General features: G+C 40.1%; 1 protein-coding gene across 8 annotated transcripts in view; it reads left to right on the top strand.

The window, feature by feature from the left end:
• The window catches only part of ptprfa (protein tyrosine phosphatase receptor type Fa), a 324,162-nt gene that overhangs the window by 91,704 nt on the left and 215,234 nt on the right, over window positions 1-17,224 (top strand). For all 8 annotated transcript variants that reach the window (XM_041935252.1, XM_041935258.1, XM_041935257.1 and 5 more), the window contains exon 2: window positions 1,424-1,598. In XM_041935252.1, coding sequence (XP_041791186.1) covers window positions 1,505-1,598 — 94 coding nt within the window. In that variant the 5' untranslated portion in view covers window positions 1,424-1,504. The remainder of the gene's footprint in view (window positions 1-1,423; window positions 1,599-17,224) is intronic.

The following is a 17,224-nucleotide window of genomic DNA, read 5'->3' as shown; positions in this document are numbered from 1 at the left end:
AATTTAAAATGAGAAAGCGCTCCCTGCGCTAGCTCGTTTTCCAGAGTTGCTAATGACACCAGCTTGTGAAAGACTCGTTAGCAGCGATATGTTCTGTCAACAAACAAAATGACCATGAAAGCAACCCGAGCAGTAAATATGGCATTCATCCCCATGAAAGACAAGAGAATGGACATTGACGTGAAATAATAACAATGTTGATAATATGAGTCAAATCCCCTCTCTCTCTCTGTTTCTTCTGATCCTGTGTCAGTGTGTACTCGGTTTCGTTTCACAGTAGGGTTTAACTAGCCACTCTAAAACAACACCTGGTCCCATTTGACCCCTGTGGCTTACATGAGCCAGAGCTGCCACTGAGTGTTGCTGGTTTAGGAGTACATGTCTGGCTCAGGTTGATGGACACAAATAGCAGGAAAATGAGGATGGAAGCATGTGCTCTCTATTACTGCAGGTCCACTTCATTTCTGAGCGATTCTCCCAAGATATTTACTGTGGCAGAAAATGAAAGGCGTGATATGCACCGTAATTGCAATGTTTTTGTCTCAGTCAGCAGGTCCCCACATATAGAAATCAGTGTCAGTCTCCACTATGGCTGCTGGTTATTTGGTCAGTTCAGGTAATGGGTTTAGTGCTTGCCTCATTTGTTTGCTGAGTCCATGTCATGTAATTCTTTCATTTTATACGAAACTCAATTTAGGATTTCATTTCTTCCATAACTACAGTACATATATATGATGTACTGTGTGAAGCATTTAAAGTGAGAGAAAACATTAAATAACGGCTAAAAACCATCAGTGATTATTAGGATTTTAGGACAGTAGGGCATTTCAGTAAAGTGCAAATAAAATCAATGATGGTGTTTCTAATATTTATTCTACCATTACTGATAAAAAGGGATTGGACAAAATATTAGAAACACCCATATATATAATGCAATATAATTCAACAGCACTGTAACTGTGGCGGCAGTTGAAACGAAACCTCTCTGAAACAGAAAAAAGCAGAACATTGAAGGTAGGATTTATCGCAGGCCTGGTGTATGCATTATGACCAAATAAACTGAAAAATGTTTTCACACCACAGATCAGATGAGTGTGGGGCATTTGCTCTGCAGCTGTGCTACACTTCACTGTAACTGGGCGAGGCACTGAATAATGTTTCTCAGAGTTGTAGGGGAGGTGAGGCATCAGTAATATTGCCGAGTATTTACAAAAACAAGACACATCTTTAAGTTAGAAAAAGCAGGAACCACAAGTCCTTGACAAATTAAAATATCAAAGTCAACCTGTCAACTCAACTAGATGTTTAGAGCAGCAAGTGGGGCTGCTTTAATGAAGTGTGTATTCACAGGCGTCACATGACCACACAACATAAGCTACGCACAACCTCTATCATTAACATGAGCTCTCTTGTCTTTTTACAGGTGTCAGTCTTTGATCGTGTGAGGTCGTAGCCAATCAGCAGCAGTGTCAGGACCAGAGGAGAGCGTACCAACAGTCAGACCATGGACCTTAGACTCAGACGGCTGTGGCCTCTCACCAGGGGAGCTCTTCATCTCCTGCTGCTGGCCAGACTGGTGCTGCCTTCTCACACAGAGAGTGAGTGCTAATATTATCCACACAGCTCAGGGCTCTGCCCACGTGTTCACACTGTTACAGTTTCACAGGAAAGAGCCATTAGCTTTTGACTGGGGCTTTGTTATGTGACCGAAACACTGCTATCATATGAAATACTGAGCTTTTTTCCCCAATACATTATAATCACATCAGTTTTCAAATTACAGTGGTATGAAAAAGTATCTGAACCTTTTGGAATTTATCACATTTCTGCATAAAATCACCATCAAATGTGATCTGATCTTTGTCAAAATCACACAGATGAAAAAACAGTGTCTGCTTTAACTAAAACCACCCAAACATTTATAGGTTTTCATATTTTAATGAGGATAGCATGCAAACAATGACAGAAGGGGGAGGAATAAGTAACTGAACCCTCTGCCTAAGGAGACTTAAAAAGCAATTGAAACCAATTTTTACCAATCAATTTAAGTCAGGTGTGTGCCCAATCACTGATGAGTGGCTTAAAGCTGCCCTGCCCACTATAAAACACACACCTGGTAAGAATTGTCTTGATGAGAAGCATTGTCTGACGTGCACCATGGCTCACTCAAAAGAGCTGTCTGAAGACCTGTGTACAAGAATTGTTGATTTGTTTAAAGCTGGGAAAGGATACAAAACCATCTCTGAAAGTCTGGATGTTCATCAATCGACAGTCAGAGAAGTTGTATGCAAATGGAGAGAGTTTGGCACTGTTGCTTCTCTCCCAAGGAGTGGCCGTCCACCAAAGATGACGCCAAGAGTTCAGTGCAGAATACTCAGAGAGGTAAAAAAGAACCCTAGAGTGTCTGCTGAAGACTTACAGAAATCACTGGGACAGTCCAATATCTCTGTGCACACATCAACTATATGTAAAACAATAGTGTTCATGGGAGGACTCCACGGAGGAAGCCACTGCTGTCTAAAAAAAACATTGTTGCTCGTTTAATGTTCGCAAAAAGGCACTTGGACACGCCACAGAAGTTTTGGCAAAATATTTTGTGGACTGATGAAACCAAAGTTGAATTGTTTGGGAGGAACACACAACGTCATGTGTGGAGGAAAAATGGAACAGCTCACCAACATCAACATCTCATCCCCACCGTGAAGCATGGTGGAGGGTGCATCATGGTTTGGGGCTGTTTTGCTGCCTCAGGGCCTGGACAACTTGCATCATTAATGGAAAAATGAATTCAAAAGTTTATCAGGATGTTTTGCAGGAAAACCTGAGCTGTCTGTCAGACAGTTGAAGCTAAAAAGAGGATGGATGCTGCAACAAGACAATGATCCAAAACACAGAAGTAAATCAACTTCAGAATGGCTTCAAAATACACGTTCTGGAGTGGCCAAGTCAAGTCCAGACTTGAACCACATTGAGATGCTGTGGCATGACCTCAAGACAGGGATTCATGCCAGACATCCCAGGAATCTGACTGAACTACAGCAGTTTTGTAAAGAAGAATGGGCCAAGATTAGTCCTGATCGATGTGCCAGACTGATCTGCAGCTACAGGAAGCGTCTGGTTGAAGTTATTGCTGCCAAAGGGGGGGCCACAAAATATTAAATGTGATGGTTCAGTTACTTATTCCTCCCCCTTCTGTCATTGTTTGCATGCTATCCTCATTAAAATATGAAAACCTATAAATGTTTGGGTGGTTTTAGTTAAAGCAGACACTGTTTTTTCATCTGAGTGATTTTGACAAAGATCAGATCACATTTGATGGTGATTTTATGCAGAAATGTGATAAATTCCAAAAGGTTCAGATACTTTTTCATACCACTGTAATTGCTGTTTATTGATTACAAGAGTATCACTGAGGAAACTGGTACCTTATTTTGTATTGATGATTCAAAGATGTGTTTGGCGGTTTTATCAAACCCAAGTGGAGTTGTATCAGTGGTAATTATTCTGGAGGTTATGCAGAGAAGGTCTGTGTTTCTCATTGGTTTGGATTGTTCAACAGCCTCATCCTTAATGTAGATCAGAGTGTCTCCACAGGAGTCCCATTCAGAGACAAAAGATTCTCATCACACTGTTGCTTCACTGCATTGTCACCCAATCTGTCCCATTGTACTGCTACACAATGCACAAGCTCTCCCCCAGTTACAGTTTCTTTTACAGTATTGTATTTTTTCAATGAAGATGTTTTAAAAGAAGCAGCATGACTTTATCATACAAATAAACTGTAAATTAATATTTTCATATCAGCTGTTTTAAGCACAATGAATCAAGAGTCAAAGTGAAAGCAGAACTTCTGGGTTCTGTTGCAGAAATAAGAAAACCTCATTCAAAATCACATTGACATGCAAAGTAACACTGTGAACACAGTAAATCACCCTGACTGAGGCCAGTCGAATGGCGAGCTGCAGTATAATAATGGCCGGAGAGGGCATAGAGGTTTCTTAAAGAGTAACTTAACACCAGGCTGAAAAGCAGTGTGCCTCTGCTCCTCTGGTGGAAAGTCTCAGGTGTGTTTCACCTCTGACCACACTCAGCATCAGTAATGGGTGTGGTTGGGTGGGGTCAGAAGTGTATTTCCTTGCACCTGTAACCACACACAGTGATGTCATGGGGTCTTTAAGTACACCTGTATAACCTAATGTGTCAATGCAAGTCAGCCCAGGAACCTCCGAACCATGGCTGGATGCAGACAAGAAGCTTCCTGGGTTTGATGAACTGGTGTTGTTACTAGCAGATTAGAACAGATTAAAACATTGAAAGCAACATTTAACTGAAAACCTTTGTCTGAATTCAGTGTAATCCTCCAATTCATAAGTGAAGTGTGTGGAATGACTCTTTAGACTGAAGTCTCATCTTATGGTGAGAAGCAGGGTGACAGCTGTCTCACTCAAATGGGCCAACGCCGGCCTGCTCAACACACACTCGTTTGGTGTGGATAGAAGACAGTAGACAGACATAACAGAGGAGGTGCAAGGCCTTGCTCAAAGTTGATCACAGACACACATGCACATGACCCACGAAGTATTCAGATCCTTTACTACAGCAAAAGCAGCAACACATGAATGTCTAAATATTCAGTTACAACAAATAGTACTAAGTACTACTAAGAACTAAAGTATTATCAGCAAAATGTACTTTGAGCATGAAAAATAAAAGAACGGTTGCTGCAAAAAAAATGCCACTGTGAGCGATGTGTTATTATTGTTGTATACTGTATAACATTACATTAATATGGATAACACACACACTCTCACAGCCCGCTTTTGTAAACCAAACTCTAATTTTAGTTTTTTTTTTCATATGACCTTGATTATGCATAGAAATTTCGAGGGCCATGGAGGCAGGAGACCCTGTGCATGACACCATTTTCACCCCCCTTTGCAAGAGCTCTGACTGCAGCTAAAAAGACTTAGGCTTTAGAGCACATCACGAATCATCACGAATCACGTCTTATAGCCAGTGCTGTCCAGAGATACTCATAGATCATAAAATATGGATAGTAAACCCCAGAAACATGTTGTTATAAAAAAAAGAAAAAAAAATGGAAGAAACCCTAAGAACAACTTTTATCATTATTTATTTTAGATTCAATAAAGAATAAACTGACAAGGTTTGGTCATGGCTGCTAGATCTGTCTGTCCAGCAGCTGTGCCTTCAGTTACACAGTCGATTTGCCATTCCCTGCATCTTGTAATGTGAAGAGAACACTCAAAACAGCATGCTGCTCCCATTATGAGCACTGACTCTGAAAGGGGGGTCATCCCTGGGTTTCGAGACTAAAAAATGATGTTCATGCATTGACCAGACCCTGGCTAATGCAATGATGGGTCTTCGGTTCTCTCATGAGAATGCCATTGAACCAAATCAGCAATGTGTAATGAGCACAACATTACATTTGGGGAGGGGAATGCAGGTAGAAGTGAAAGGTTGAGTAGGATCATTAAGAAAATGGAATTTCCTATTAGTTTAGTCAGAAAGGGAAATGAGTTTAATATTATATGCATCTGACAGGAGTTAGTTAATCAAGTCTGGCACTGAGAAGCCAAAAAGTCAAACATGATACCACACAGAAAAGAAAAGAAAAGAAAAGAAAAGAAAAGAAAAGCCTTAGTCTTAGCATCCCACACATCAACATCAGATCTTTAGACAGCTACTATCTGTTGGTCTTATCACTGATATCCCTGACAGCTATTTGTATTTGCAGATGCAGGTAAACTCGGCTTAGGAGAGCATGGTGCATCAGTTTCCTCGGCATAGTTTACCAGACACCCAGTGTTTAAATTAACATGAGTAGCCAGATGATTTCTAGCGTCCCCTAGAGGCTGCAATGTTTAATGGAAAGTGACTGTTAATTGGCATTAAACGCTGGTCAGAATAAAAATCCAAAAAATAAAAATTAAATCCTATGATTGATTTTGCATTCATCAGCTTTAAAGAGTTTGTGTCCCATTGGGCAGCAATTTGGGGAGTACAAAGTTGTCATAACCAATAGAATAGCGCTATGAAAGTTATAAGGTTTTGCTACTGGAAAGGTAAATGAAATGAAAAGCATTCTTCCACCAGCCCTGGCTTCTAGCAGTCATGTTTATATAGTATATACTAAGAAGAAAATACATTTTGAGGGAAACATAATGCAGACCAAGTTATGTTTTTTAAAAATGTGGTTCACTGACAACACGTTCCATTTGTTTTCTGCCAAAACAGTCTGGCAATGCATGATCCATTCATAGTGACTCCAGCATTATCCAGCGAGGTTCAGGTTATGTTGAGGCACTGATGTTGAGGAAAGATCAGGGTCTGTTTTAACACAGAAAACATTTACATTAGGAATCCAGACAGACAAAGCCAACCTCAAAGGAAGAGCACCAACAAAGGTTTTGCATCATCTTACATCACCTGACACTTTGAACAAACGATCCAACAATCCCGCCCACTTTACCCAGTGACTGCCCAGGTCTGCAGAGGTATGACAGGAGGCAGGGCTTGAAACTTCTCCTTGTGCTTTTCTTATGACCAACCAAGTGCAAGCTCTTCCATGAGAGACAGTTTGGATGAACAAAACTTTGTACACAGTCTGAACTTCACTTTAGCTGTGAGGAAAAGAACACCATACTGTTGAATGTCTTTATTAATTACAATAAGCTTTCACTGTGTTCACAGCTGTTGCATATGTTATCCAAAAGTCAACTGTAGGCCAACATATTGTCTTAATATATTCCAATGCATTCTGTGTTTATATATATAAAAAAGTTTTTCCTGTGTTATTATATTTCTCGGGAAACAGGAAATGGTTCAAAGGGTATTCCTGGGAATCGTATCTCCAAGGATTAAACCCTAGTGTGAACAGTTATCATCTCTCACCACTCACTGCCCCACTTTCAAGTGTGGCCATTCAAAATAGCTGTAAAGCACATTTGTCTTGAGACGACACGTTATACAAAATAATTCTTTGAAGCGTACCGAGACCTTCATCCCTCTATGTGTCATGGACACATGTCTTTTGATTGCGATAAGTTCTTTCTTCAAGGCACTCATTAGGCACAGAATTGCAGAACTGGCTGTTCAGTGATATATAATTCACTGCTTGTTCAGTTTTAATGAAAGAGGGATGCTAGAAGTTGTCACAGAATGTTACAGGGCAGTGGTGTGCACAAATTAGGATGCTACATAGTCCATTAAAGGAAATGTGAGAATACCCTGAACCATGTCAGACAAGAAGTAGAAGAGGAAATGGAAATTTCATTGCCTGCTTTGCATGTACTGTATGTAGCTGTTATTTGCTGATGCAGGATTTAATTTTACCGTGTACGACCTGAGTGCCCCCAAGTGTAGCAACTGAACTCCCAAATGTGCCGTTAGATCACAGAACAGGTAATGAAATAAAGGTCAATAAAACATGAGCTTCATTTTGTGGGAGAATCAGAAGCTTGCAGAATGTTGCTGTATGGGAATCTGTCCTTCTGAAAGTGGTCACTATGTCAACATGTGTCAGTTATTTAAATCACTGTTATGTAATATTAGCATAGTACATTACTTATGTGCTCTCAGTAGCAAAATACTGTTCTTTCACAGGTCTGTTTCTTGCTGTCAGTGTTTGCATGTGTGTGTTGTAGTAAAAACAAACGGCAGGAGCCCTTGCTACTCTGGCAGCAATGATTTGACAACACAAGGCTGGTGCATGCTGGGAGCAGTTCAATATGTAGGCCAGGCAGGATAGGACGATGCCTCTGAGCCTCAGAGGTGGAGGTCCTAGGAGTGCAATGTTTCTGATCAACAGGTTCATTATCGGGGCTAGTAGCTTTATGGCTGCAATGAACACATTTCGTAATTCCCCTCTATAATTTAGCAGAGAGGAATCCACTGGGGGGGCTGTGTCAGCAGTTACCTTCCAGTGTGAGCAGAAAATAATCATTAATTCCTCACTCAAAGTTGAGATTCTCTCAGATTCTTATAGAAACCCTGTTAATCCCTTTGAATTTGCAGCTTTTTTCAAAAACCATCCCCTTTGTCTCAGAATCATAGCTCCGTCAATTAGAACACAGTTTCTTTTCCAATGTTGTTTGCCGTCAATGTGCGCTGACGAAGTCCATAAATCTACCTGGAAATCATTTAAGAAAGGAATTCCTTATTGCTTAAGATCTTGCCACGTAATCATAAAATGTTGATGTTTTGTTTAGTATCAAAAGTAATATAGTGGTCGTTGTGTGTTCATCGCTGTGCAAACAGCGCTACCAGATAAAGCAGCATGACATTCCATGGTGCAGGTTTCCCATCTCTGCCAGAGTGAACAAACAGAAGCAAAAAAAAAAAAAAAACATGGAAAATCTGAAGGATGGGCATCATGGGAGCACAACAAAAGAATAAGTGAAAACAATCACAGTGACAACTTTCATAAAAATGTACATTTTCTCATTCTGCACTATCCACTGTATAAATGTATATGACAGGAATGTTCCAACACTGACACTGTCATCTGTCCATTTATATTCACTTTGTAAAATCCACTGGACAAACAGGCAAATAATGATGTCACAGTGCATATCTATCCAACCCAAGCTGTAACCATGCCATGAGTCTGTCATTAAAGGAAGTGAAAGCTGAGCAAAAGTGTCTAAAATTCCAGTGGTTTAAAGACTGTAGGCTCTGTGATCTCCTCGGTCTACAGTGGCTTTGAGAAGATAAGATAAAGTAAGATAATACTTTATTCATCCCCTGCCAGGAAATTGGGGGTCACGATTCTGTGGATGTTTGGTGTTTGGTCCGCAGGCAGTTATTTGTAGTGTTGATGGCCTTGATTGCTTCATCATATTGTATTTTTTGGTGATGTTTCTGTCCATGCACAGTGTAATGCAGAAAGGTGAAAGTGAAACATAACGTTTGGTGACTGTTTGATGTAATTCAGTGTTATTCTCTGGTTTATCAGTGAAGTCTATGGCACTACACTGCAGACTAGAGCCTTGTCTTGGTGTAAGAAGTAGGGTGGCAGCTGTCTCATATGAATGGAAGAAATTATTAGCACTTGATTTGATGCAAATATGGCACTGCGAGACATTGTGAATGAGATGGATGAATTGAAATGATGATTTTAATGCAATTAATCATGAAGCATCCATCAAACACTGAAATGTCCCCGACATGTGCTGATGAAAATGACCTCTTTAGAGCGTAAATATCATCAACAAAGTGAAATTATGTCTGTTTGAGCTGGTTGCATGTCAAATGCCAGCTCTCCACAGGGAAGCTGTTGTCTGGCAGAGGGAGTGCTTTGCAGTCGTCACCTCTCTGTAGCTCATTGTCACTTCATAATGTGGTAGAAGAGAATTCTTATTAGGTCATACACACAAACTACAACTCACACTCTTTTGAGCCAACTCATCTCAAAAAAAACAAATCCCTGCAGATATTTTAGATATTTTAGAAACATTAGGCTGTTTAGTGACTGATTGCATATGAGCAGACAAGCTGAGCACAATTGATGTAAATGTTATTTCCAGCTGAGAAACTGGAGACTTTTAAATAGAGGAAAGGCTTCAGCAAACTTTTTCAAAACAGATTTGTTTCAAATCAATTGACAAGGCGATATATTACATATTACTAGTTTCTGTCATTTGAAAGTAATAAGCTGCTCTACAATGTCACTGTCTGCATGGAGTAGTCCATCACTGATTTTGAATTACTTTCACCAAAATGAAAGCAGAGGTATGACTAGCATTATTTATTACCGTGATATTACAGATTATAATGATAATCATATCTACCACAGTCTCATATCCTTGTCCCTATGGCAACATTAGCTTACTCTGCGATTAGTTTTGAACGTGACTTTCCTGACAAGCTTTACCAGATACTGTACATTTTTCCTTTCCTTCACATCTCATTTTAGTCTCATGTTTCAGCTGCAGCCGTGCCTCAAGGGTGTAACAACAACCTGGGCACTAGTGTCCTCATTTCTTATATTTGATTTTTTAAACCTGCCAAAATTCAAATATTTGTCTTGCACAAATGATATTATGCATGGTAGGGTCCTAGCTTCTCAAGGCTCTCAGATACAATTCACCCCAAACACGAGGCAGTGGTAAGGGTATTGATGTATCTAGTAGATAAAACGAATCATTTTGGCATTCATTCTGGACAGGCAAGTATAAAAAAAGTTGGGATCACCTGTCATTGTGTCAGATTAGGCAATCATAGTGCCCCAGATTATTGGCTTGATTTTTGAACTAAAAATCCAGCATGGAACAAAGGCTATTCCACTAGCCAGCGTATTCTGGCTAATGTTCAGTTGCAAGAAAATAAGATGGATGAAATAACACTCAGACTAACTCTGAAACAGGAAATCAGAGAATATTGTCTCTCTCTGTTGTGGCAACTGTATTCCTATACAGAGACCTGGCTCCATAACATTAAGCTATTGCACTCAACAGGTGTCAATCAGACAATATTTCCTGACTAATGCTCAGAGACCATCCAGGAGAACCACATCAATCTTGCGAAATATACACCAGCAATGACATCATACATCAGCAAATGTGTCAAATCAATCATTATTAAAATCATTCCTGAAAGCTTAATTGATTGGAGAAGTTGGAGAATACTGTTTGTCCAGTATCTAGCGAAAAAAGCTGCTTTTCGCTCATGTGACAAGGAAGCATACAACACCGCTACAGAGAGACTGAAAGCTTCAAGGAAGCAAAGTGGAGACATCAGGAAACAGATGATGTTTCAGATGATGTCAGATGATCTTTACACATGACTTAGACCCAGAATTTTTTCTTCTGGGTTTGAATCCTGTTGTTAATTAGCTATATTTTTACTGTCCTACTGATACAGTCAATAGTCTCATTTCAGGACACGAAAATTTGTATTCAAGGACTCACAGTGTTCTCATTTAGTCAGGGCTCCCATTATGGCTAGTATGCTATAACCTTCCTTCCCCCTACCCAGCTTGTCTTTGGAGGTGCCACTCCCCAGGGTCTCCTACACATAATGATTTGCCAAATGGAATCAGTTTTTCCTTGTTTCTTCTCCTCACTCCTTCCAGCTTTCAGGCACCTTGTGGGTACTACTACCATACTTGTGTGGGAGGCAATTTTGTGGGTCATGAACAAGGAGCAGGAGAGAACAATGTATTATTTATAAGAGCAAACACAAGTGGCAGCAGTGTGTCTGCATCCAGCTCTCCAAACAGAAGTTTAGATCACTGAGTCTCTGCTAGGATGTTTGTGGGTATTAGATTATAGAAGAAAACAGGAAGATGGCATCTGCTGTTAGGTCTACACCCTTCAGTAGGGCTGTATGGACTTAAATACACATCTTAGTTTGCTGTCATCCAATGTCTGTGTGTTTATGTTTAGTCAGTGGAGATTTCCATTTGAATTAAGCCGTATGGAGGGCAGCTAAAAGAGTCGACCATAACTTAATATCACACAAACAAAAGGCTGAGAAGATCACCTTAAAGCAAAACTTCACCTGGACGTTCGGTAACATCGTCATGTATCATCAATCATTCATGTTGAGTTAATTTCAAAAATGATTTTGTGATGACTTATTGAATTGTTGTCATTTACTATTCAGCTGTTCATCGCTCCATTCAGCCGGCTACTCTGGCTCAGCTGTATATATTGGATTTGCAGTGTCTGTGCTGGCAGACTGCTATTGACACGAGCATAAATTGATTGGCCTGTGAGAATGTAAAGCTTCATTTTGATTAAGATGAGCCACTCTTGGCAGAGGTTTGACGTATGGATTATCATGTCGTGAAGTGGAATTGGAGAATGATTTGTTTTTCTTGTTATATTTTTTGAGTATAGACGTGACTATAAACACACAGTGAGCTAGTTTGTTCATCATTAAAGGAACTGAAAGAACTCTGGTTTCATGTCAGTGACTTGTGAAATTTGCAAAAAGGCTGTTTAGTTTTTGGAGGACAACATTACAATTTATGCTTTTCGTTAAAAACATAAAGGATTTCACCAAAAACAACAATAATAATAATCCTACAGAATTTGAACACAATAAAAGCACTTGTGATGCATATGTATGAATTAGTGTAAATGCTGGACAACATACATTTGTGTCCGTGTGTGTGTAAATGTCCTTGTGTGTCCTTGTATTGTAAATGTGGAACATTTGAAGGGTACATTTGCAAAAGCAGATACATTTATTTATTTATTTATTTTATTTTATTTTTTCTCTAAATTTCTCCAAATGATGTTTTTTGTTGTCGACTCAAGGGAATGTCAATCTGGCTGGTGTTGGTTTATTCATTTTATGGATGTGTTCTGTTTTTTTTATTTTTTTTCAAATGAACTCTTCATTTGTTTGCGGGTTGATACGATAACAACCTCTCCACATTCTCGAACCAAGAGAGAGCTGTCAGGGATGTCAGGGCTAAAAAGATACTTTCAAGGACAGCAGTCCACTGCATAAATAGCACTACGGACAGAAGCCACCTGTCTCAGTGAAAGCTGCTGAGCATCAGTGTTGTTTTCCAAGTTATTGTGGTTCCAGTACAACAGCAAGGTGTTTCTATTATTTTTCCACCCCATTTACACACATGCAAGGGGCAAAATATGACAAACAGTGGCCTCCAGCACACCACCTCCATCAAGTGTCAACAAAAACATTGGACATTTGTGAGCTTTTAAAAGTAGAGCTCATAACAGAGGTGTTGCATTGGTTTGCATTGTACAGGTGTACGTACTACTAAACCTTCAAACTAATCGGAATATTACTCAAACTGGCATTTCTGGGTCATATTTCACTGTCTTACCAGCACTGGTGGACAGTAACACATTACTTAGTGACGCATTGGAATTATGTACTGACTTCTCAGTAATGAGTAGCGTAAAGGGTTACAATTTGAGTTTTTCCGAGGTTCAGAAATTACATTCTGGTTACTGGGGGCGTAGTTAACCACTGTCAAAACAACAGAAATGCCAAAGATGTCTTACTCACATGTTGTAGCCCCAGGCCCCAGGTTTCTAACGTCAGGCAGGAGTCACATACTTAAGTTTTAAAATCAGTGAACATTGTGTAAATGGAGCAGTTGAATCAGGACTTCTAAAGAGCTCCTTGTGGCTAAGAGAGCTGTTGCATGGTCAGTGAATACCTCCAAACTGTAGGAGACAATACATTCTGTTGATTTACGTATACACTTGTGAAATAGCAAAGATGAGACATGTGGTGTGGAGGATTTCGAATTATTTAAAGGCACCTCTGGATGGAGCTGGCCTGAGCAACAAGAGTCAAGTAATGAGTAACGTAATGCATTACTTTATTATTGGTTAAGTAAGGACTCTTATAATGAGTGATGGGTAATGAGTAATTGATTGTAGTTTTCACACAACTTGCCCAACACTGCTCACCAGAACCTGACACAACATGCCTCCACTGACGAGCACTTGGTGGCAAATAATGCAACCCTACTGCACCTCATGTTCTCATGTGGAACCTTACAGCTTCTCTTTTGAAAGAAATTTGGTTTCACTGTTTTGAGTCTTTTGTTTTTAACTCAAGTGTTGTCTCATGTGAGGCAATTGTTATTGTTTGTATGGAAGCCGAAAAACGGAAAAAAAAGTAAAAGAAAATGATCAAATGTGATGAAGTGTGGTACAGTATGATTATTTTAAACCATTTGTTAATTGAATTTACAGAGCACTTCCTATACTGTGATATATACTACTACCATGATATACACTTCCATATACTGTGATAGAAGTATTTGGCCATGCCATCTACCCCCATTGTCTGTGGACAAACCATTTGTCCTGTTCAGTATTGGCTGCTTGGCCTAAGTGGCTGGCTATTGGTTGGAATAATAATAATAATCATAAAAAAAAACAACACAGACTGGAGAGCTTGCAACCATCTTTAGAATTTACCGAAGACCAAATACCAAAAGTATTTCACTTAGTGAAAAATGCCTGGTGACGAGAAGCATTAAATCTAAAATGTCAAAGCGTTTCTGGAAGTTGCTTTGCAGGATCGTCTAGTTCAGTCCCACTGTGTATCTGAGCTGTGAAAGCACTGAGCTCGCTCTTCAGAGACACTTTCAGTCTTCCCTCTGTGCAGCCATGTATCAGCCTTCTGCCTGCTCTCTCTGTTACACCACGGAAGCAAGAAGTTACCAGCGGCGCACGGCTGACAGTTTATCCTGACAGGCCCGTCAGAGAGCAGCGCTGGGAACTGGCAGGATTTTCTGTATTAGAGGGCAGGAGAGCTGTGCTGTGAAACTCAATGAGCAACCTTTCTTCCCTCTATTCTCTGTATATTCTGTGTATTTCCTTGATAGGTCATTTAAATATGCTATTCTGTTTACATTGGATTAATTTTCATAGTTTATGATGTCATCAGAGGATAAAACATTCCTTGTATTTTGTGTACAAGGAAATATTGCATTACAGGCATTTTACTCTGCCTGGATGAACACTGATGACCACTATTTTATTCCTGTTAGAGGAAACCCTCATTGACCTCTGCACAACTAAATAGATGTTGTTATTGGAGAGCTCTGTTTGAGGAGCTCTTCACTCCTCGGTGGAACCTACCTTGGGGGTCCAGAAGTAGAGAGCCAGATTGTTTATATGTCTCTTTGACCGATCAGAGGTTGATTTGCATGGCTGCTCCCTCTCAACTCCAGAGCCTAATGAGTCTCTGTGAGGAGAAGACACTTTGTGTGAAACTGTTGTCACTTGTCATTGTGAATTGCCTCTGAAACACAGCTTTATTCCGCCTCACACAACATTTGACTGCTTGGCTGCATGCCTAGACACCATTAAATTCTTGAGTCCAAATGAGAAACAGGGCTTTAAGACAAGTGTGCTGCAGTGGGTGGAAATACGATGGGAAACAATAGGCTCAGGAGTTGAAAACTAAGTTTGTTGAAAAGCAGTTGTGACCTAGGAATAGAATTAAGGCCAAGTCATTTTACCACAGTCACTTTCCACCTGTTTGCCTTTCATCGAAGGTAGACTGACATCTATAAGACTCTAAATACTGGCCCGCAAACATTTTTTTATAGAGGTGGTTGCTACTCTAGTTGGTAATATGGAGACATGGAAGTTCACCAATTAAAATGTGCAAGAAGGGAAATTCCACAAAATGAATATTTTTGGCCCCAAACCTATTTGGTGACTGAAATACCAATACAATTTCCATCCACTAGTTGAAATGGAACCTTCTGGACCTTTTAACTCGTATCAAAGAATATGCTGCAAACAAGGGGCTAGCATCACAACATATTTTGGCTTTGAGGCTACAAATCTGTTTCTAAAGACCAAAAGGTTTCTGATTAAATTTGTCATTGTGGTTGTTCTCTGTTAAGAAGCAAACACGCACACACATATGCACACACTTACAAACACAACGTGATGAAAAAGCAATCGGCATACGACACAAATACCACAGAAAATAAGAAAATATTCATTCAACTGAATTGTTTTTTATATAGTTAATATATTTTTTTTGTATAGTTTTATATAGTTTTCATGGTATATGTAGAATAAGCCTATTTTTTTTATACTTTGCTACTGACATTTTTTTTTTTTTTTTACTGACACCATGAGAGAGGTGGATGTGGACATTTGAGGATTTATGAATGCATATGAACTTGAGTGACATCCCATTCTTAATCCACAGAGTTTAATATGTCATCGGCCCACCCTTTGCAGCTATAACAGCTTCAACTCTTCTGGGAAGGCTTTCCACAAGGTTGAGGAGTGTGTTTATGGGAATGTTTGACCGTTCTTCCAGTTCTTCCATTTGTGAGGTCACACACTGATGTTGGATGAGAAGGCCTGGCTCTCAGTCTCCGTTCTTATTCATCCCAAAGGTGTTTTATCGTGTTGAGGTCAGGACTCTGCAGGACAGTCAAGTTCATCCACACCAAACTCTCTCATCTGTGTCTTTATGGACCTTGTTTTGTGGACTGGTGCACAGTCATGTTGGAACAGGAAGGGGCCATCCCCAAATTGTTCCCACAAAACTGGGAGCATGGAACTGTCCAAAATCTCAGTTCTGAAAAACAACCCCACTCCATAATCCCCCCCTCCACCAAACTTTATACTTGGCACAATGCAGTCAGACAAGTATCGTTCTCCTGGAAACCACCAAAGCCAGACTCGTCCATCAGATCGCCAGATGGTGAAGCATGATTCGTCACTCCAGAGAACACATATCCACTGCTCTGGAGTCCAGTGGTGGTGTGCTTTACACCACTGCATCTGACGCTTTACATTGCACTTCCATGAAGCTCTCTGCGCGCTGTTCTTAAGATAACCTGAAGGCCACATGAAGTTTGGAGGTCTATAGCGATTGACTCTGCAGGAAGTTGGCGACCTCCATACACTATGCGCCTGTGCTCCGTCCGTCATTTTACATGGTCTGCCACTTCCTGGCTGGGTTGCAGTCATTCCCAGTCGCTTCCACTTTCTTATAATATCACTGACTGCTGGCTGTGGAATATTTAGGAGCTGGTAAATTGGCTGGAAATTTACAACACAGACTCATGACTGGACTTGTTGCACAGGTGGCATCCTATCACAGTACCACGCTGGAATTCACTGAGCTCCTGAGAGCAAACCATTCTTTTACAAATGTTTGTAGAAACAGTCTGCATGCCTTGATGCTTGATTTTATACACCTAATGTAATTGGAACACCTGATTTCAATTATTTGGATGGGTGAGTGAATACTTTTGGTATTAAAGTGTACCTTACACTGATCAGTCATTGGTAAGATAGGAAAGGTAAGGTTGAGAGATAGTGTATAGGCGGGATTGGAGGCATTTTCACGACAGCTGTGCTAGGGGCCCACTAGCTATCGGGTGGAGCCCTATAAAGCATGGGCCCCAGTGTGGCTGCACTGTCTATAGCTGTGCTCCTGGTCCTTCTGCTAAAGTCAACCAAAAATACATGATCATATGTTAACAGATCTCCAAGCACATAACAACAAAGCATACGTACATTAGCGTACATATTTACTTGACACGCTTTGTAGTAAATATTAGTTGAAGATGCATAACTTACATAGTGTTTATGTATTTACAGCACACATGATACGATAAGGTAAGATAAGATAAAACTTTATTTATCCCCAGCTGGGGAAATTTGGGAATTACAGCAACATGTAGTGGGAAGAAAAATATCAACAGCGATAGAGAAATTCA

The sequence above is a fragment of the Chelmon rostratus genome, chromosome 4 (genome assembly GCF_017976325.1).
Source record: "Chelmon rostratus isolate fCheRos1 chromosome 4, fCheRos1.pri, whole genome shotgun sequence".
NCBI classification, from domain to species: domain Eukaryota; kingdom Metazoa; phylum Chordata; class Actinopteri; order Chaetodontiformes; family Chaetodontidae; genus Chelmon; species Chelmon rostratus.
Note: the sequence above shows the minus strand (reverse complement) of the source record. Positions and strands in the feature narration are given on the sequence as shown.